Source organism: Megascapheus bottae, chromosome 1, assembly GCF_031878675.1.
Source record: "Megascapheus bottae isolate mThoBot1 chromosome 1, mThoBot2.hap1, whole genome shotgun sequence".
In the NCBI taxonomy this organism is placed as follows: domain Eukaryota; kingdom Metazoa; phylum Chordata; class Mammalia; order Rodentia; family Geomyidae; genus Megascapheus; species Megascapheus bottae.
This window is the reverse complement of record NC_143509.1, coordinates 68,257,521-68,280,364: the sequence shown is the minus strand read 5'-3', so window position 1 is coordinate 68,280,364 and position 22,844 is coordinate 68,257,521. Positions and strand designations below refer to the sequence as shown.

The window sequence follows — 22,844 nt, the reverse complement described above, 5'->3', positions numbered from 1 at the left end:
AAACTAAATCTCTGAAGAAGAGAAGTAGAACATGGCAGGATAGAAAGAGTCCCAGAGGTGTGGGCAAAGGATAAAGACTTTGTGACAAAACAGCAGAGCCATGTAGCCATGTAATTTTGTGGCTTAGTGAAGGTCTAAAAGAACTACTGCGGGGCCAGGAGTTTGGCCTAGTGGTAGAGTGCTTGCCTAGCATGCACAAAGACCTGGATTCGATTCCTCGGTACCCCACATACATAGCAAAAAGCCGGAAGTGGTGCTGAGGCTCAAGTGGTAGAGTACTAGCCTTGAGAAAGTCCAAGGACAGTGCTCAAGCCCAGGACTGGCAAAAAACAAACAAAAAAAAACTACTGCACTGTGCAAGGCTCTTTCTCATGATAATATCCTGAAATCCACAGAGGAAATTATACTTAAGGATCTTTTTAAAATGACCCAAAGAAACTGTCTACTGTTTTCAGTGATGAAAGTGGCTAGATATGTGTTTTTGTTTTTAAAAATAAAATCTTCATTGGGGCTGGGATTTTTGCCTAATGGTAGAGTGCTTGCCTAGCATGCACTAAGGACTAGGTTCAATTTCTTGGTACTATATACATAGAAAAAGTCGGAAACAGTGCTGTGACTCAAGTGGTAGGACTCTAGCCATGACAAAGCTCAAGGATAGTGCTCAGGCCCTGAGTTCAAGCCTCAGAACTGGCAAACAACAAAAAACAAACAACCCCCTTCATTGTGTTGAATTCATTTTTTCTTGAAATCAACTTTTGAAATTGACAATAGGACCAAGGAACTTAATAGAATTTGAATAACATTGCTTAAATCTGTTTTGAATGACTCATACAATGCCTTGAAAGTGGTTCTAAAATCAAAGTTAACAAGTTATTTCAATTTTTCCATTTGGACTGTGTTTTTATGTTCTCCTTCAGACAAGCATATATTCCTGATAGATTATTACACCTAGACTTGTCTGATACATGGCCTAAATATCTCATGACCTAATCACGGAGCTACATTTTTTAGGTAATTCTATCTCTAGCTGGATAAATTAACTGTTATTATTAGTGTTAAAAGCAACTATGTTCTAGCAGTGGTAATCAATAGGACTCTTTCATATACTTAACTTCCCGTACCTCTATGGGACAAAATTGAAGAAAGACATACTTGATTCAGGGAACTGCAAAGCAGTGCATCATCTATGCTTTACAGAGGTGAGGAATGATGGCCCAAGGCCCTTGTCATTTGGTAAATGACAGACTTGTATGCTTCTCTTCAGCTGCCATGGTTCATGCTCCTCAATAGAGAATTTTGTATAACCCTCCAATTATGTTATAAATATCCAAATAGCTCTTGGCAGAAAAAATATTCCCCATCCCTAGTGCTACTGTTGCCAATTCTCACACATACTCAGTTAACATGGGTAAACTCAGAGTTTCATGACTTGTTTCTAAGGTAGATTGCACAAGATTATTGATGATGCAATCTTTAAAATTAGGCAGCTGAGATAGGCAGGCTCTTTCAGGTAATCCCCAAGTAATCTTTGACAAACACCTAACACTTTGCACCATCTCTGTTCTTGATTTTAGAAACAGTTTATTCATCTTCCATTGGCCAAATTGTCATTGGAAGACTGAATGAGAATATAATTCTCCCTTGCTCGTTTGAAAGTGGACCTGACATTGTAATTCATTTGAATATTCAAAAAGCAAAACAAAACAAATGTCCACAATTACTACAATAAGAGAGATCAGCGGAAATACCAGTATTACAAATAAAGAGGCAGAACGTCCCTTTTCACAGTGAACTTCACAATGGGAATGCCTCTCTACTTGTCATTAAATCTTCAGGATGAAGGGCTTTAGGAGTGCTATGTATTTGCAACAGCTGGAACAAACAAAGTAGTGCTAAAGGTGAGAGATACGTGTGCAAGTTAAGTTTTAGTCAATTTCATGATATCCTTTGATGTTATTTCTGAAACATCTTCTTTCCAATATGTTAGCATCTCTCTTCAAATCAATTTTAAAAAATCTGCCTCGGTTTTTAAAATACATCTCATAGTATAGACATAATGTGTATGGTACTACCAACCATTCCATTGGTTGTGAGTACTCAGACATTCTCAGTGATTTTTTTTACAAGCAATGTTGTGATGAATACTTTTATACTTGCATCTAATACTGGGAAATTTGCCTAAATAATCAAAAGTAATATTCCATGTTAATGATAGGAATATGAATGTCCCTTTTCATTTTAGTCCTACCATCATTAAATACTCTAAATTTTCTGACATTATGACTAAAAATTTAGAAATTTTTAGTTTTTTCCATAATAAAAATAAATTACTACTTACATGCTTCTTTGTTTTCTGTAATAACTGAATGCTACTGAATCTATAACTAGTTCATATAGTGACTGTTGCCAATTCTCAACATTATGTTCAGTCCATTCAGGTGTTCAAGTAAAACTGAAGAACATAATTGAAACATAGAGATTGAAACATATTTCTGATTAATCAGATCACCAATGACTCTTGATAATATAGTCAGTTCATAATCTGATTGCATATTATTACTTTAGTAAGTATAGGTATAGGTATATGCCATATATTGCACTTCACTACATTACATTTGCAGAAACTACTGTTTTTATAGATTGAAGATTGTGGAAACATTGTATCAAGTCTATAAATAATTTTCTTAGGAGGATTTACTCACTTTGTGTTTCAAAAGCACATTTTTGGTAATTCTAAAACTATTTCAAACTTTTTCATTACTATTTTATGATCTATGATCAGTAATTTTTGATGTTACTATTGTAACTGAGAATGATAGACATTGTATCCATGCAAGATGTTAAAACTAATCAGTTAATGCATGTTATAGCTGTCCTAATCACAGGCCACTTCCTATTACCTGTGACAGCAATCTTAAAAGGCAATCTTAATTCTATGTTAGAAAATAAGCAGTCAAATGAAAAGTGCCTGGTTCTCACCTTAAATCTTCAGTTAGAAACAATTAGCAAGAAGGGGTGCCAGAAGTAAAGATAAGCCGGGGGCCTGACCTCTTGTGCCAAACAGTCAGGATGTGAGTGAAAAGAAAAAATTGTCCAGGGAAATTTAAAATACTATTACAGCGAATATATAAATAATAGCAAAGAAAAACCATCTATTGCTTATATGGAGAAAGCTTTCATGGTCTAGATATTAGGTCGAGAGACAACCGTTTCTTAAGTGAAGCCAAATCCAGAGTAAGGTGCTAATTCCAATTCTTGTGAAGACTGAAACGAGCCAGGAAGTTGCTGAAGTTAAGTTTGGAGCCAGAGAAGCTGTTTCATGAAGTCCAGGTATGAAGTGATCTTCACAGCGTAAGAATGCAAGAGCAAGCAGTAAATGTGGATGAACATGCTGCAATTACTCACATGATCCAGCTAATTGTTAGAAGTAGCTACATGAACCAGCAAAGTTTCCGTTTAGAGTAAACAGATTTATATCAGAAAATTATGACATCTAAAAGTTTCATTGCTAGGTAGAGGTCAATGTATGAGTCCAAAGATTCAAAGAATACACTGATTCTCTTATTAGGGGCTAAAGAAGACAGAGATTTGAAGGTAAAGTCAGTTCCCACTTATCACTCCAAAAATACCAGGACCCTAAAGAATTTTACTGTCTACTCTTCTTGTAGTCTATCAATGAAATGTTCAAACACAGATGACAGCATGTTTACAATATAGTTTGCTGAATATTTTAAGCACACTTGAGACTGCTCAGAAAATAAGATTCTTTCAAATTCTTACTGTTCATTGGTAATGTACCTGGTGACCCAAAAGTCCTGATGGAAACATAGTATGGCATTTCTTCTCATGCTGGCTAACACATCACTCATTTGGCAGGCAGCCTCATAAAATGCACTGGGGAATAATTCAAACTCTCATGCCTTACTATTTGAGAAATGCATTTTGATAAGGCAATAGGTACCATAGTAAATTCTGGGAAAATTACAGTGAAAACACTCTGGAAAAGAGTTGCCATTCTCTAGATCTTTGAGAACATATGTGATTCATGAGGAAAGGCCAAACTATCCACATTAATAGGAGTTAGGAAGTAGTGGGTTTCAACTCCCATGGATGGTCTTGAGGATTTAAATCTTCAGTGTTTGATGTAACTGTAGACATCAACAAAAGAGCAAGAGAACTAAATTAGAAATGAAGCTTCAAAATGTAACTGGATTATCCCCATAATAACACTTTAATAGCTGTGGAGTTGCTCCTTTTACATAAGCAAGAAAACCTAGTTTCTTGAGATGGCAATCTGCTTCTGGTGTGGATACTGTGAAATGACAACAAAGGATTTAGAGTGTTACAGAAACTGAGTAGATAAAGCAGTGGCAGGTGTAAAAAGATTGACTCTAAGACATTCTACTGTGGGTAAAATGCTATAAAAATCATATGGTACACAGAAGATTTTCATGAAAAGTAGAACAGTCCGATGTAGCAATCTTCACCATTATCTTATGCTAAGAACTTGCCAAGAAATTACCCAACCTTCAGTATTCACGACTCTCATCACACAGTAGTCATTAATGTTAAAGTGAAATACCCATGCCATCAAAAAAGATTATATACCATCAGCTCAGATAGCTCAAATGGACTTTAGAAGTCTATTTGAAGTATTACATCCCTAAATATAATACTATAATATATATTTGGTGGTGTACTTTATGATGAATTTTTCTTTTTTGTTGGTATTTATTCCTTTTGCTTCTTCACTCAACTGCTCTATATCTGGACTCTGAACCTAAGTATTATTTGTAAACAGATTCAAACAGGTTAAGCCAGTGCTTGAATAGTGCAGAGTGCTGCATGAACTACATAGATTGTGATGTGAGGCCATAGATGGTGAGGCCATTTGACTAGTTAGGTATTTTGAGAGGATAGTGAGTGCTATTATCTGTGTCCATGCATGTTCTATTTTATTTTTTCTGGATAACAGTACTCTATCTTAAATTTTGACAGGAATTATTTTGCTTTGATTTTTTTTTTATTTCCAGAGTTTCACTTACCAAATTTAGATTTTCATTTCAACATTATTAAGAAGTATTCATAAAAGATGGCCCACAAAGACACTAATGGTGAAAATACTTTATGTCCCTTTTTTTGCCAGTCCTTGAGCTTGAACTCAGGGACTGAACATTGTCCTTGGACTTTTCTCAAGGCTATAGAGCTCTACCCCTTGAGCCACAGCACCACTTCCAGATTTTTCTATATATGTCATACTGAAGAATCAAACCCAGGTCTTCATGCCTGCTAGGCAAGCACTTTACCACTAGGCCAACTCCTGGCCCTACTTTATGTCCCTTTTTATTCACACATAGCTTTCCACATACCTGTAATGAAGTATGAAAGCAGAAACAAACAACTTCCTGGAGTGTTGTGTGGTTTTTTTTTTTTTTTTTTTGCCAGTCCTGGGCTTGAGCTCAGGGCCTGAGCACTGTCCTTGGACTTTCTCAAGGCTAGAGCTCTACCACTTGAGCCTCAGCACCACTTCTCGCTTTTTTCTATGTATGTGGTACCGAGGAATCGAACCCGGGTCTTCGTACATGCTAGGCAAGCACTTTACCCACTAGGCCAAACTCCCGGCCTGTGTGTTTTGTTTTTATCTTCTTCCACATCTCACCTGGAAAACAGATAATGCCTCTGTCTCTGAAAGAAATAGAGAAGAAGGTGAGTATTTGGATTCATTTTATATGAACAGTATGATGATGATCAAACTCATCTTATGAATGTACTATTGAAAATGCATTTGCTGAAGCAAACATGGATAGGGCAATGGATACTGAAAGGTAGGCTCTATACAACTTTATTCAAAGCTATATTAGAGATTGGACAGTAATGAGTTCTGATCTACCAGGAAAGAAAGGAAGAGAAGAGAAAAGATAAATAGGTGTGACAGAATTTATCTTCACTGCCTTAAAAGCAATCATTTTAAATTCTGAACATTAGTTCCCCATTAATAAAATGGAAGTAATTTCTACCTATGTATGTGCTTATGCAATGTGTGAATTTTTTGTGAAATAGAGTGACAAACTTATCTGTGAGTGCTATTGTACTTCTCCATGGTTGAACTTCCAAACAAGATTTTCTACCTGCATTTCATTTTAGAGTACAAGGCCAAAGGTCAAGAAAGGACAACTTGTCTTTTAGATCACAAAAAATATTAACTAACATAATTGTTATTAGTGCCATGGTAGCTCTTTATAAAGTATTGTTTCACTAATCATTTTTCCAATACCTTTATCATGACATGACCAATTTTTACCCATTTCTTTTTCAGTTAGTTGAACAAACATAAACACTGACCAATCAGTATATCTAAACTATTTAAGGAAAGATTAAGTGGAAGATAAATTAGATTATTTACTTTCAAGCAGGATTATTGCCTTATATTTATTAGAAGCAGAGTGAAACATCTCTGTAAATTTTGCTTATAATGTAAAAAGTGGAGATTATCTATTCTTGGCATCTTCCCTTCCATGGGGTTTCATATTCTCAAAATTCTGAAGTGATGATTCCCCACCTTCTTCTGTTTCAAGATATGGTTCATTCCCATCATCAAGCATCAACGGAATTATGAAAAAGTGTCAAAAATGTTAATATTATAAATATTTTCTTTGAAAAATAGCCATTACTCAAATTTCTTATAACTTATATACTCAAGCACAAAGAACTTCTTAAGTTTAGTGTACTATTTTGTCATATACTGTCTGGAGAATCTATAATCTTTGTTACTCTCAGATAACAAATGTGAATTTAATGAGGATGTACCAATATTATCTTAAAAATGTACATACCCAATCTAATCTGTGAAGGCTTAATTCTTCTAACCAGAGGTGACATGAATGGAATTATTATAAAATGAATGTTTATAGAATTTACAGCATGTGAAAACAAACAGAAGAATCTACTTAAAAAGTAGAGAACTGGAGTTTTGGCTCAAGTAACAGAGCAACAATAAGGAAAAAAAACCACCATGATCAAGAATTTGAAGCTGTGCAGCTTGAGTTCACACACACACACACGGTTAGTAACATGGAATATATTCAAGAGTTCTATTGTGTGGCACCCAGTTGCCACAAGAATAGGCTTGAGGACCAATAGAATACAATAGAAGATCCAGAAAGAAACCCATAGACCCATAGCCAACTGATACTTGATAAGAGATCCAAGAAGGATAAAAGAAAAATAGTCTCTTCAGCAAATGGTGATGGCAAAATTGGCTATAGGCATGCAGAAAAACAAAGCTAGATCTTTATATATCATCCTGCACCAGAATCAATTCCAAATGGATCCGAGACTCAATCTAAGGCCAGATAGCATGGAAATATTACTGAAAGGGATAGGGGTAAAACTAGGGGCCCTCATTATGGGTCAAAACTTCCTAAGTAAAAATCCAGAATCACAACAAATGAAAGACTGGAAAATGGGATTGTATCAAAAATGGGGTTGCATGACAACCAACATAGCTAGCAAGATACATAGAAAACCCACAGAAAGGGAGACCTTTACTAGCTATGCATCTGACAAGGGCCTCAGATCTAAAGTATACTTAGAGCTCAAACATTAAATCTCCCCAAAACAAACCCTCAAAGAAGCAACAACCCAATTAATAAATGGAGTAATGATTTAAAAAGAGACTTCTCTGAAGCTGTATTGTCAACAAACACATGCAAAAATGTTCAACATGTCTGGCCATAAAATAAATACAAATCAAAACAATCTTGAGATTCTACCTCAACCCAGTTAAATGACCATTATCAAGAAAGGAAACAACAACAGATGTTGGTGAGGATGTGACAAAAAGGGAATGGTACTACACTGCTGGTAGGACTATAAACTGGCTCAATCATCCTGGAAAACAGAATGGAGGTTTCTCAAAAGACTAAACATAGAGATTCCCTATGACCCAGCAATTCCATTCCTAGGCATTTATCCAATAGACCACACACACACACACACACACAAGGCCACACTAAAGCCACTAGGGCAACTATGTTCACTGCAGCGTTGTTTACCATAGCCAAGATATGGAATAAACCAGAGTCCCCTCAGTGGATGAATGGATCAGGAAAATGTATAAAAGTCCTATACTGTCAGAAAGAATGACATTGCCTCATTCCTAAAGAAATGGGAAGACTTGGAAAAAATTTTGTCAATGAAGTTAGATCCAAGAAACATAGGTTACATGGTTTTACTCATTTGAAATAATTAGAATGTGCCTATAAATCAAAAGTAAACACACTGATGGTAAAAGACAAAAAATTATACTTAGATATGATAAATGAAACAGGACTCTAAATAGTCATACAGTGAGACTGAAGGAGCATATTCTTTGGAGAGGATCACAAAAGCTAAATAGATATGTGCATATGGTCATATAAAATGATAATGATTGAACTCCAAGAAATGGATACAAGAGTACTTTTTAATGCTATTTTGCTTTTCATTTTGTTTTGTTTTCTCTTTTGTTGCTTTAAAAAAAAGATCTGTACCTTTTGTCTTATATGTAAGTTTATCTGTTTGGAGGAAAGTAAGAGGGAGCCTAGAAATGGTGGGGAAAATAATAAACAATTATTGTAGTTATAGTCTCTAATTTTTGTTGAAAATGAACTATAAAACTTCAGGTAGGGGGTTTGGAGGGAAATAGTGGGAGAAAATGAGAGAGGGAATGACAATGTTCAAAAAGAAACATACTTATCTAACCTATGCCATTGTAACCACTTTGTACATCATCTTTACAATAAAAATAAATAAAATAAAACCCAGGTGATTATCTCATAAGAAATCCCTGTTTTAACTCTTCTTGAAGACCTAATCTTGGAAGAAAACTTTGAAATGGTCCCCATACAGATTTTTTTCTGATGAAACTCTGCAGTTCAAATATGTAATCATTGTTCAAAAGTTATTTCCATAGATATTAGGATTGCAGTTTTTATTCTCTCCCTAGCATAAATTAGAATATTCATTTGAAAATTTTATGTTTACTGATGCATGCTTTTGTGTTCTGTTGTAAGAGAAACTTACAAAGTAAGTTGCAAGGTAAACACATTTCACTCTCAGTTAAGATTGTCAGAAGCCTTTTTCCACCAAATCAAAACTTCAGTGTCACTAGGAGCAGAATGGAAAATTGGAATTCCTCTATTTTGGCTTGCTATTGGAGATCTTCATAGGTTGCTACTATTAATGAATCTCAATTCTCATAGAACGAAGTCCTCCTAAGTCAGGACTCATTTATGACTTTTTTCCTTGGGACAGTGGGAATATTTGTGCAATATCTCTTCAATTGAACAAATGTTACTCATTGTCTACTCACTACATGTAGGTAAGTTGCAAGCCAAGTTGGATAGTGGTTTAGTAGTTCTCTGAATATTATCCACAGGGATAATGTTTATCAGGGTGGTAGAAATACCTTCCCTCTTGACCATTTGAAAAGTCTCATACTAAAATATTGGGGATCCTTCTAGATACTGTTAACTTGTAAAAAATAATCACCACAATATACTTGATGTACTGTGTGCATGTCTGACTCATCTCATTTTTTACTACTCTTAATTGCCAAAATTCAATATTTACAATGTCTCTAGTCCATTAACCAGAGAGTCATGGAGTGTATACTATAAAACAGGCTCTCTTAGTAATCTGATTCATCTCCACTCTTTCACAATAACAACTTGGCATTGTGGAAGATCATAGCAACTCTCCATCTTCCCTTAATAAGGATATTTGAGTTAATGGAACATGTAATACATTTCAGGATTAAAGACATCATTTCAGTAATAAACTTTGGGAGGCATAGATTTAAAGGTTTTGAGTCTATGTATTGATTAGAGATAAGGGCACAGGCTTGTCTTTGGTTTATTTTAGCCTTCAGATTCAAGCTTCTGGATAATAATGATAACATTCCTTTTGAAGAACTGCCATTTTGAAAATATAGAATGAAAAACTGAGGATACATTCAAATCTCCAGTATTTCTCCAAAATAAGTGTCAATTTTATGCAAAAAACAGTGGAGCCTGCATTCTATTTATAAAACTGTTTCCTCATGTTGGATTCATTTTGGAGTGTAGAAAAGTAATCAGGAAAAATGTGTCTGAGGACCACATATGGTCCTTGATACTAACCAGAACTCTAACTTCTAGTTCACATGAAGATAGGATGATTCTATTAACAAAAAGGACTTCTCAAAATCTCTCATTCTCAAATAAATCTTGACCAAGAGATCTACCGCAGGAAGAATCCTAGAGAAGCAATGGATAGAGTAAATGGTTGTGGTATGAAACATCAACCTTTTGAGGAAACTTAGTATTCTGTTCTGAATTATAGTTTTCCATTTGCTTCCTTGCCTGGGAGATGCCACTCCATAAGAAAAGAGATTCAGATTTGAAAGATAGGATGCTTAGTTTTCCTGAAGTCTATATCTTCTCAGTAGAAACTGCATTGAACTAATAATGTAGGTAATCCTTCTAAAATTTTCTTCTGAATCAATAAGGAACTTTGGGGAAATTGCTTTGCTGATACAGGAACTGAGGCTCAAGGACAAAATGAGAGGTAACTATAGCATGCAATATTTTCTTCAGGAGGGCAAAGTGCATTAAAAAAAATCCTAGGAAATTAGTTTAACATCTCAATCTCTCCTTCTTTACAAATAGGTAGACTTCCAGAGTAACACATATATGTGAAAAGATGAATGTTTTGTTGGTTATCAAGCATTTTTTACTTTATCAAGTGGATATTCATGAAACTGGTGTCCACTATGTAAATAGATATTTATTTTAAAGAATAAATCATAAACATGTTCCATTTTGAATTAATATTTATGCTGTAATATTTTATACTACTATTTGGCAGAACACAGATTACAAGACTAGCAGATGTAACTTTAATCTAAAGTCTTCAAATGTCTGTCTTCAGGAATTCTCACTTCTTTTTTTTTTTGCCAGTCCTGGGGCTTGAATTCAAGGCCTGACCACCCTCCTTGGGCATTCTCAAAGGCTAGCCCATTATCCCTTGAGACATACTACCACTTCTAATTTTTTCTGTGTATATGGAATGGAACCCAGGGCTGCGTGCATACTAGGCAAGCATTACTTCTTTTAATACTAATTACAACAATTTCAGTTCAGAATAGGCTGCTAGAATCTCAAATCCCATTTGTTGATCGTAAGGTGCTGTAAACACTTTCTGTGAACCCAGTAGTCACTTGTTACTTCTCTCATTGCTTTGAACTTCTTATGACTGTTTTGCTAGGATGCTATATTCTCCAGGCTGAAGGTGAAATGATCTCTTCCTTCATAGTCTACATACAATGCCAAACAGAGGTTAATTTGTAGTTCTAGTTATCCCTTTGTGAAAACATGTAATCCCCTTATTACAATGCCAGACAATAATAGTTTAAAATGCAGCAATAATAGCTTAAAGTGCCTTCAAGACATTTTTACCCTAATCTCTACCATCTCTTAGTCCTAGTTTGGTTAATCCAGGGTTCCCATCATGGAGCTACCAAGAATTGGAAATTCTTATGCTCATGTCAAACTCTTGCATCCAGCTTGTATACTTGCTTTGTTTTAAAGGAATGGCACTTTATATTATGTCTCATGTTTTTATGAGTTCTGTTTCCTGCCTGGAATTTAAAAATAAGCACTTAAAAATATTAAACATATTCAACTTGATCCATATACTTATTTTTCTTATTTGGCCATTTTCCTTCCAGTTCACAGGCTTTATTTCTCTATTTTATTTAGAACCAGTTCAAGGAATAGCTTCTAGGAACAGTATTGTTTCATTTGTGGTGGTACTGATTATGGTGATATCAATTTTGATGATACTACAGAATTGTGGGTTCAATATCAGACAAGGTAATATGAAGAATTTGTCTCTACCATTGGATATTCCATGTCCTTTGTACTACAGATGACACAGAAACATGTATACTATTGTGACTAAGGTAAATTGATCTTAACTTTCTAGAAATCATTTATAAAATTAATCAAAATGCTCCTATATCTCCACCTCACCTATTTTCCAAAAATGTATCCTCAGAGTAGAGATATACCATGATACATATCAGCTATTCACCACAGCTTTTTCCTTTTTTTCTTAGTATTTCAATCACCAGTAGGGGGAATTGGTTCACTTAATTAAAAATCACAAGTAATTAAAAAATTAATTTGGCCAGAAGTTATAAATAGGGTTAGTCAGTCATCTGGTACTTAAAATTATCTGAGAGAAAATAAGACAAAGCTTTGGAAATGTTTTTTTTTCTGGAGTGATCAGGTTATGAATTTCCTCATCTTTATACCCCATTCAAATATTTCCTGCAGTCCTTGACTTTATTGTCTTGGTCTCTAGGCTTATTCTGATTCTTCCAAATTGTAGTATCCTTTTGGGTCATTTTATTTTTAATTTCCCACTAAGTTAAAACAGCAAGAACAACAACATTTTCTCTCTAAATTTTATGTGGTTAATTTGTATGACTTCCAGTAATTTAAAAGGATGCATGAATACTGTGGTCATGAGACAACTCCTTAATAAACATAATTTGATGCAAACCTGCACAAAATGGAAATCAAACTTATCTCCACGGTTTATTTTCATCTCCCAAGAAACAGAAAATCAGGAATATTAATCAAGGACCAGATAGGGCATATTCAGCAGGCAGGCTTCTGCTCACCATCTAACATCTCTCTTGTAACTAGTGGCAGTGGAAGACTAAGGCTCTGAAGTTCTCTGCATTTTCTAAGAGGCTGCAATGGATCTCATGTCTTGTCCATGTAATCCATGAGTTGATATTTGCTTTTGTTCCCACTGAAGGTAGGGAAGTTGGGTTACAGAAAAATAATTATTATTGAGAATGCAATATGCTTTTAGGACAAAGACACATGAACATACAAAAGAATCTATACTATATTATTATTTAAAAACCAGAGTTAACAGAACCAGTTAACATTATGAAATGATACAAGAGAGGAAGCAAGAAGTGGTGCTGAGGCTCAAGTGGTAGAGCTCTGGCCTTGAGAAAGTCCAAGAACAGTGCTCAGGCCCTGAGCTCAAGCCCAGGACTGGCAAAAAAAAAAAAAAAGAGAGAGAGAGAGGAAATCTAAGTCACATATAAATGCAAACTCAATAGTATAAGAGTAACTATATAACAGGAACCTTAAAATGAAGCAGTTCAAGCTTTGAAACACAGTAATTGCCTAGGTTACATATGCAGCAAAACTATCCTTCATAAATGAAAACAAAAAAAACCTAAAGGAATTCATAACCATGAAACTAGCATATAGGATACTTAAAATAGTTCTGCACAGAGTAAGAAGATGAGTGTAGCCATGAAAATATAGAAAAGAATAATTTCTTTAGATAAATAGATTAAGTGAATGAGGAATTAAGAAATTACCAAACATTGTGAAGTAATGTACCTTCTAACTGGTGAATATAATGTAAACCTTCTATTAATTACAATAAAAATATATGGGAAAAAAGAAATTACCAAACATTAGTGTTTTCTTGCCATTTTGTTTTTATAAACAGTGGTATCAATGCTCTATTCAAAAGATTCTCAGTGGCATTAAGAAATCAGACCCAGACATTTATTGTTTGCAAGAAGTGCATTTGACCAGCAAAGACAAAGTAGTCGGAGAAATATTCCAAGCAAATATTCCCTTTAAACAGGATTAACTATATGTGTATCTGAAAAAGAAAACTTCAAACCAAAATTAAATGATACATAGGTCATTTAATATAGAAGAATGGACAATTCATCAAGAGTTGTAAACATTTATTAATTGAACATTGGGGCACCCAATTTCATAAAGCAAATACTAATGAATATAAAAGCACAGAGAGATACCAGTACAATAATAGCAGGTGACATCAATACTGCATATTTATCTGTATCATACAGACAAAAAATCAACAAAGGAACCCAAGAATTACTGCTACTATAGATCAAATGGGATTAGCAGGTATCCACAAAATATTCCATCCATAGCTACAAAGTATACTTCTACTTCCACAGCTCATGGGATTTCCCCCCAAATAGATCATATTTCAGGCAATAGAGCAAATATTAACAACTGAAACATTCCGTGTTTTAGCAGATGACAAGGGAAACAAATGGAGAAATCAATAGCAAAAGAAACTACAGAAAAAGAGACTAGATGGAAGAAACAAAGGGAGGGAATTTTTAAAATTCATATAACCAAATGAAAATAAGAGTCCAGAGTCACTTCAAGACTGCGCAGAGACCTTAAAGTAGGACCTGAGCTTTTGAAACTACTAAATACAGGGAAAACATTTGAAGATATAGGCATAGGCAACAACTTTCTGAATAGGATTCCAAGTTGCTCAGGAGAGAACTAGAAAGGGTAGATGGGACTGCATCAAATACAAAAAGCTTTTGCATATAGCTACCATATTGAAAAGAGATTCTATTGAAGAGGAAATACTTTTTGAAGGCATATATTGGACAAAAGAGAAGGTCAATGTGATTAAAGGATGCTATGTGCTTGTATAATAAATCTCACCTCATTTGTGTTTTTATTACATGTAGTTTTGATAAAAATAAATATAAACCAAAACAAATTTCAAGCTCCCAGATTTTAAATTCCCACAGGCAGTTTATGCAATGCAGTGTTGGAGAAAGTCTCAGTCAGTTGTGCACTATTGTCAGTTGTCTTTAAATACTTGTGTGATCTGCTGAGAGCTTTGCTACCCTAAATTTTGTGAAAATATGCCTCTCAAAATGGTGGGGCAGGGAGTGTGGCCTAGTGGTAGAGTGCTTTGTGTAGCATGCATAAAGCCCTGGGTTTGATTCTTCAGTACCACATACACAGAAAAAGCCAGAAGTGGTGCGGCACTAGTCTTGAGCAAAAGTACTCATGTAAGGGCAGTGTCCAGGTGCTGAGTCCAGGCTCTAGGACTGGCAAAAAGAAGGAAATAAAGGCAAATGGTGCCTCCAGAGGTAGAGTAAATGTTAGTGGACTTTATTTAAGGGCCAAGGGGGGAAATTTTGAGATTGTTCAAAGGCAGCATGCCTTTACTAGAATTAGGGCAACATTATGGCGAAAAAAATGAATCAAGCAGCACAGTGCAGTGTGGAACTTTGTACATCCTAAACATTTACTGTTTCTTCGCACTGGTGGTCTCTGTGGAACCATGCATTCACAGGCTCCAATGATCTATAGATTGTAAATATCACAATGAATCTGCTTTGTGTAATTAACTTACACTAGTAAAAAACAGAGAGATGAAAAGGGAACTAAGATGAATCTCATAATTGCAATGAATTAGGAGAAAGGAAGAAATTGAATGTTTGCAAGGAACATTATCTTTTCTCTTTTATCCAGTTCCAGCCTTTAATAATGAGGGCAGTGACAACCCCTAGAAAATGTGGAAATGTGTTTACTTTCTTTATCATACTACTTACAATATGAGGATGCTACCACAGAAAGGAATTGAGGTTTGACTAATTTTTCCTATCACCACACAAGACTTAGAATTAAAAAGGGTGGGAGGAATTGAAGGACAATTTAGAGGAAAAATACAATTAAGCTTTCTTAGAATCTATAATTAATAAACTCTTCATGCTTAAATAAATGGTTGTTCTTCTAGTCTCCAATTGTTATCTGCAGAGAAAATATCAAACACTAGTGTGCATGTGAGGGTTCTATGACATGCATATTCTTCAGATAAAAGCATGAAATATGGCATTTTACTGAGGTAGGAAGAACAAGGAATGGATAAAATGGAGCAAAGCTGACCACAGCTTCTACCCAGATTAAGACTGCTGAGATTCCATATTTTTACAGCTATTTTTAGGTGACATTCAAATCATAGGTTGATTGTATCTGTCATCTTAGCTGTAGACCTTATTTGTATGGCCCCCTAATGAGAATATAAATAAGAGCTAGACAAAATGAAAATTTCTTTTCCATTGCAAAATCTCAAGAAAAATCTAGCATGCAGATTAAAGTGGACTGATATATCTCAGACTGTGGTGCAATTTTATAGCTGTTTCCTGGATTGTTAGGTAAAAGATTGCAAGTGATAGTTTAAAATTCCTCAAACCACCTTCTGCTCCATATCACTCCCATCATTTAAATACTTAGGATAAAAATTGCTATTATGACTTGAACAACAGACTTATAGTCCCTGGAGTCTATCAGTCTCTTGCAGAAAGGCCAAGGAGCTAGGAAATGAAGATAGACCATGATAAACATCCTCAACACCCACTGATGGCATCTCACTTTTCTTCACTGCTGGACCTGACAGTTCTACCACTACAGAGACTCATTCATTCTCTTTCCCACTGCTATAGTTTGCATTATCCACTGATAATGCAGTTATGGGGCCTCATGTAATACAGTCAGGAGGTGAGCTCACAAGAGGTAATTTGGTTTTGTTTACTTACACATTATCCAGTGTATTCTTTTACAGCAATGCAAACACCAGATGAAGACATTTAATATTACATTCATTCTTCAAGACAAAAAGCCTTGCTAACTGACCTGCTACCTGTATTAAGATGACAAACGCCTACATAACAGATTCCAATTCAGCATAGAGAATTATTGCTTCATTCATCCATATTTCTGTTGCAGTCAGCCAAGGACATACCACCAAGTTTCCACCAGGAACTCAAAAGAATCATACTACTACGTGCAAATTCAAAATCTGAACTGATCATGAATGTCCCCGGCTATGAATAGAAATCAACTTATGACAAGGTGAAACAAACAGGGCCTCAACCAAAACAACTGCTGCATTTTTCTGGTTGCTTTGTCTAAACTGCATTAATGCCACTGTATTTGTGTATGTGTACATGCATAAGTGTATGTGGCTATGCATATGTACTTTCTTTTCAAATAAAATAAAATGAAGTTGTAGCTCAGAAGGTGGAACCCTTCTTTTACTTCTTCTAACATTGTCGTTTATAAAAATGTGCTTACTCTTCATGAACCTAAAATATGATGCCAGTGTTCTCTGAAATCCCCTTGACTTCACCAGAGGAGCAATCACACCATGCCAAGTCCTTTCCAGAGTTAAGCAGGTCTTAGCCAACTCTTCATTAGCTTCAAAGGGAGGCAGGGAATTCAAGCAATTATCTGCATGACAAAGGGCAGGCCCTGGTAATTCACACCAAGGACATGCTGGGTCACTCTCCATTTCCTGCCACCCTTCCCCACTGAAGGAAAAGATTCTGCAGCCATATGAACACAATTCTATCAGAATACCTTGTCCTGGAGCTGGGGTGGTTGAGGAGTTCTCAGACTTTCCTTTCGTATGGGAAATAAGTAGTCTTTGCACTGCCAAGAAAGCTTTCCTACTCATCTCTAGTCTTCTGGTTTCTGCTTCATTTTATTTTTTTGTTAAGAAATATTGTGACAAAGCCAAATTCATAGCTTTTTTTTTTTTTGAAATCCGGCAACGTCATATACCTGAGTGTTCCTAGAACACACAAGAGTACATTTCTAAATAAGAACAACATTTCAATTTCATAGCATCACTGGGAAGACCCTGTACCAAAGACAAAAAAATCCAGTGTCACAACACTTCTTACATTGTGGCCAGAATTGAAACCACTTAACTGGACTTCTCCCTGAGACAGTGATTTCAGCATCAGTAAGAAGTTTCTGGCGCTACCAGTGAACTTTCGCTTCTCATGCTTAGTTCTAAGTATACCAATATTTAATTGCTCCTTCAGAAGAAATCTTTGTCACCTCCCCTAAGGTAATATTTATTGTTGGTGACCTGACTACTTAGATTTCATTTGGTACAAATAAGAAAATTCAGTGTGCCTGCACCTAGCTTTAATAATGAACAATGATGTCTGTCTGTGCCAGGAACTACTAATCTAAGTGCTCTCTTCATAGGCATCCTATGAAGGGTGGCTAATATTACCCTATTAAATTCCTCTTAATTCATTTCTCCCAAAGCCAGATCTCACTTAAAAGCTGTATTCTCTGAGAAAAATAATCTCAATAAGGAAGTAGAACCCCTCCTTCTCCAGCCAAACATCGAGCCTAGAGTTCATCATTTCCCATAAATTTAGTATACTGGCCCCTACCACTGACTAAGAATATCCATTTATTGAACCATAGAGGCATGAAATGATCTTCATGCTCTGGGGAAGAATTAGGAACCATCTCCTTTAAAATTGCTCTTGATCTGAGCAAACTACACTTTTCAAATCTTCCTATTCTGGTTTCTGCTTCCAATTCTCACTGTAAATCGGCACAAAGAAGCCCAAAGCCTTCCTGCAACTACCTGAATGCCCTGCTGCCTTGACATTTCTTCTGACAGATTAACTAGTCCATTATCTTTAAACTAACTCAGTCTAGTTTGGACAGGGACAAAAGGAAGGCATATTCTTTGCCATGATGTGCATGGAAGGCCTTGAATCTGATTCCCAGGAGTCTTTATTTTCATCTGAAACCTCAGGAGCATAACCTGTATTTTCTGAATTGCTATCAGCACTCTGGTTTCTTCAGCCATAGCCAAAATAGGCAATTCAGATCTACTGACAGTCGTCTAGTGCATTTCTAGTTTATATGTCCTAACATTTCCAAGCTTCTTCCACAAACCATTTCCAAAGGCTCTTGAGACACATCATTAGGTACAGTCACAGCAATTTGTCCATGTCATGGGCTTTTTTTCTTATTATAACAAAATACCTGAGATAATAAAAAGATGTTTGGCCCACATTTTCACACTATCAAAAGTTTTTGACCTTGGCCAAGTGGTCTTGATGCATTGAAGCCTGAGGTGGGGAGAGAGCATATCATGAGAAAAGAGAAAAATGGATATAGCCTCTTACAGAGCACAGCAGCTTGGAAATAAGTTGTGACAGTCAGGATCTCAATATCTCTCCCAGTGGAGCATAACGCAAAGAAAGCTGCTTATCCAAGAGTAGCTGACAAAGACAGAAGTGCCAGAATTTGAATATCCCTTTAAATAGGACATCCCTAATTACCAGGCTTCCTTCTACTGGCTTTCTCCTCTTGAACATTCTAATACCTCCCCAAAGTATGATGAACAGGGCACTAAGCCTTAGTCCATCAGCCTTCGGAAGACATTTAAAGTTTAAACTATGGCATTTTGTTTTAACCCTTCTATCAAGTACCAACACATTAGCACCCTCACTCACCTCTCTTTAACCTACTCACCACATCACCCTCCCCCTAACGAAGCTCATCTCTTCCTATTCCTACATTGCTCCCTGCTTATTCTCGCCATTGTAGGCTTAGCTTAGCTATTTCCATTACTTTAAAGCTCCCTCCACCTTAATATTCAGCCTGACAGCATACAATTAGTTGCTAATTTTAAGCTTACTACTAAGGCAAGGGTGAATACATAGAGATTAACCGGAATGGTGAGCTTGGAGAAGGTTGCATTTTAAAGAAAATTCTTTCTCGGCTTTTTTTTTTGTGGTTCAACTTGGCTGTATACATTTATTTTATTTTATTGCTTTGTCCTCACATAGCTGTACAAAGGGGTTTGAATTCGACACATCGGTTTATAAGTTCAATACATCTTGATCAACTGTCACTGCTTTCATCATGCTCACTCTAGGAACTTCATATCATTTTGTGCAGTGTGGTTGGTTTTTTTCTTTTTTTTTTCTTTTCTTTTTTCCATATATTTTTATTGTAATTAATACAAGGGTTATATTCACCAGATAGAAGGTGCATTACTTCACAAACATTGATACCCTTTCTCATGTCTTGGTCCCCCTTTCCCTCTCCTCACCCCCACCTCTCGTCTTGTTTTCCCCCTTCCCTATCCTATTTCAAATAACCAAATAAGCATATATACAATATATCAGGTAACAAGGTGAAATACTGTAACAATATGAGATAACTAAGGGACAACAAAAGAGATGAGAGATAACATAGTACATGAAGGCCAACAATCACTCACTATATGGCTTTTGTTTCTATATCCTTTCGTTTAGAGTCATTCTATATGGCCTTATGTCTCTAGGTTTTGTTCTATTGTAAATCTCTCTGCTTTTATTTTTGTGTAGGTTACCATTTTCTTATGTTCCTTCAGCCAAAAGTCCTGGAAAGTCTGATAGTCCCAGTGACTACATGGGTTTGTTACTAGTATTGAGTGAACTTATGCAGTGAGTAGTTGGAGACCCTGGCAAAGACAGGGAGTACTGGGTAGCAGTGGCAGCCAAGAGAGGATCAAAACTGATCATGCACATCATAGTGACCACTAGCTTCCCAGTCTTTCAGTGGCTCTTCAGAGTTCCCATTACAGCTAAGGATCAGGATGGTCTCCAAAGAGCTGACTCACCAGCCATGGGAAGGTCAGCATTCGCCCCATTGGCTGCAGGAGATCAGAGAGAAAGTATTAGAAAGGCAAAAGGACTCCCAGGCAAAAAGGAAGTAGAAGCAGCTAATGAGTTTTCTGTCCAAACATTTTTTTCTGGCACTTGACACCATCTTCCCTCTACAGTGTCTGTTGTTACTCGCTTATCACTCTACCTTTGTAGCTTATACCACTGTGTACTGATATTAAATTCTGAAAGTAAAATAGCGCTAGTTGCTAATTTCTGGAGGAGGAAGAAAGACAAAAGAGGCTGGCTATACAGAAGAAACCTGAGAAAAGCTACAGCTGCTTGCTGATGTGCCTGAGGCTGTACCCATGTGGGAAGGAAAGGCCTTTGATGTTAGACTCATGTTCAGATCTTCGCATCAGTCATTGTGGTAACAAAGGGTTGTGCACTGGATGCCAGCTCCAGAGAACTTGCCGTTCAACTGTAAGATGTGCATTATCGGATAGCCATCTTTGTAGTGTCTGGGAAATCTGCTGTAGTGCTGGCCCTGGATCCCCATAAACTCCCAGACTGCCTTCATGCAATACCTGGGCACAGCATAAGTACTAGTCAATTGTACCCAACAGAGAACTTCTTTTTCAGCAGTCGTTGTGCTAGAGATGTGTTTAATTCTTCCATGTAGGCCAGCGTTACTTATATTCACTTCCTTTACCCCTCACCTGTTCCTTGCCCCAGTGTCAGCCTTGTACTTCAGTCTGAGTTTTCACTGTTCCAACCTATGTGCTTTTCCCTTATTCTTTCACAGGTGTTACCTCTCTTGTCCTTCTAAAGCCTTCCTGGAATTTTGTTCCAGGAGAATCCACTCAACACAATTAATTGACCAAATTTTGTGCCCCTGTCCCTAAAAGTAAAGATGCCTCATTTTGTAATGTATCAATATGCATCAATAACATCTACACACAGATTCTCAGATACTGGAAGCATCCAACAGTAAAATGAAGTAGTTGAGTGGAGAGAGTAGGGGAGTCACAGAAACTGTCTTCACCTATAGAACAATTAAACATTTCTTTATTTTTGCTATACTGGGGATTAAAAATCAGGGCATAGCCTTCCTTGGTAAGTGCTTTATTGCTTGATCCACATCTGCAGGTCTTTTAGCTCTGCTCAGTTCTGAGATCACGTCTCAATTTGCACGCAGGCTGAACGGAGCCACAATTCTCCTATTTTAATTCCCACTATGGCTATCATAATGGCATTCCAAGTATTGGTTTAGATGGAGTTTCACAAACATTTTTGCCCTGGTTGTCTTGAAACAAGGATCCTCCTGATTTCGGCCTGTCAAGTAACTAGGATTCTAGGCAAGAGATATCACACAGGCTGCAAAAGTTTCCAATCTTATATCTTCCTTTATGCCATATTTATCTAGGGAAGAAGATAAGATTCACTTTCCAGGATCCACAAGGTTGTAGAGGAGATAAATATGCAGGGAGGAGAAGTCATAAAACTGTTTTAGGGTGAGGTCACACTTGATTCCCTTTCCAAAGTATAGTTCTAAATCTTCCCAAAAGATTTTGCTTGGAAAAGTAAGCCATATTTGCATTCAGCTTTCAAATGGAACCTATGATGGTCTGTCACAAGACTTCTACCTCATGGTTTGGACTGAACTGATTCAGTTTGGACCCTTAATATTTCTATATTAGACATTAATATAAAGAATTATGGTGCCTTCTAATACCTCTTTCAACTTGTAGGGTTTAGTCTAATACCTTATAGAATAGGTGCTCATTAGATATTATCTGACTCAGAAGTTGAAAATCTTCATGTAATTGAGCATAGCTACTCAAAGCATTTTGCAGACATACGGAAGACACTGAGGAATGCCCCTCTACATAATGCCTGAGAAATACAAAGATCACTGTAATGAAGAAACAGAGACAAGACATAATATAACAGGAATCACTTCCTCAGGACAATGAAAATCAAAGAATTACAGAATTTGTAATTGCCATTTGCTCCTATAATTCTATAATGCAGGAGAAAACAAGAATAAGTAATAGGAAAATTAAAATAATCCCCTAAATATTACTACTAAATGGCATTTCACTCCTTTATGAGGCACTTTCCTACCCTCCTCAAGAAAAAGAACAAAATAGCCAAATTTCCTGCTCCCAAAGTGTTTACTTACTGTGATCTTTCTCTTCAGTGGTTTGATATACCTCACGTGTCTAAAGAAGTATCAGACAAACTCATCTTAGAAAGAAAGAACCACTTACTCTGCAATAAAGGCTGTGCAAGTAGCTCATTTCATCTTAATTAGCCCACAGTGATTCGTCTGAAGTGCTTGGCTTTCTTATCAACACCATGCCTCCTGCTGCAAGAAGGAGACATTGATGTCTGTAGCAGCTCAGCCCTACAAACCAGAATCAGGACCACAGCTCCTGCATTAGTGTTGTCAAAGGAACTGTGAAAATGGACACCTAAAAAGAGCCTGACTTTGTACTGGAATAAACTGTATTGGTTCACG

At 36.3% G+C, this 22,844-nt stretch overlaps 1 protein-coding gene across 1 annotated transcript; it reads left to right on the top strand.

Moving 5' to 3' along the window:
• Window positions 1-3,522: 3,522 nt before the first annotated feature.
• Hhla2 (HHLA2 member of B7 family) lies at window positions 3,523-20,165 on the top strand. Its single transcript, XM_090331014.1, is given in 8 exon segments — window positions 3,523-3,594; window positions 5,610-5,746; window positions 5,748-5,784; window positions 5,786-5,825; window positions 6,778-6,803; window positions 9,054-9,274; window positions 9,276-9,361; window positions 20,089-20,165. Coding segments are annotated over 8 exon segments (696 nt in total).
• The last annotated feature ends 2,679 nt before the right edge of the window (window positions 20,166-22,844 follow it).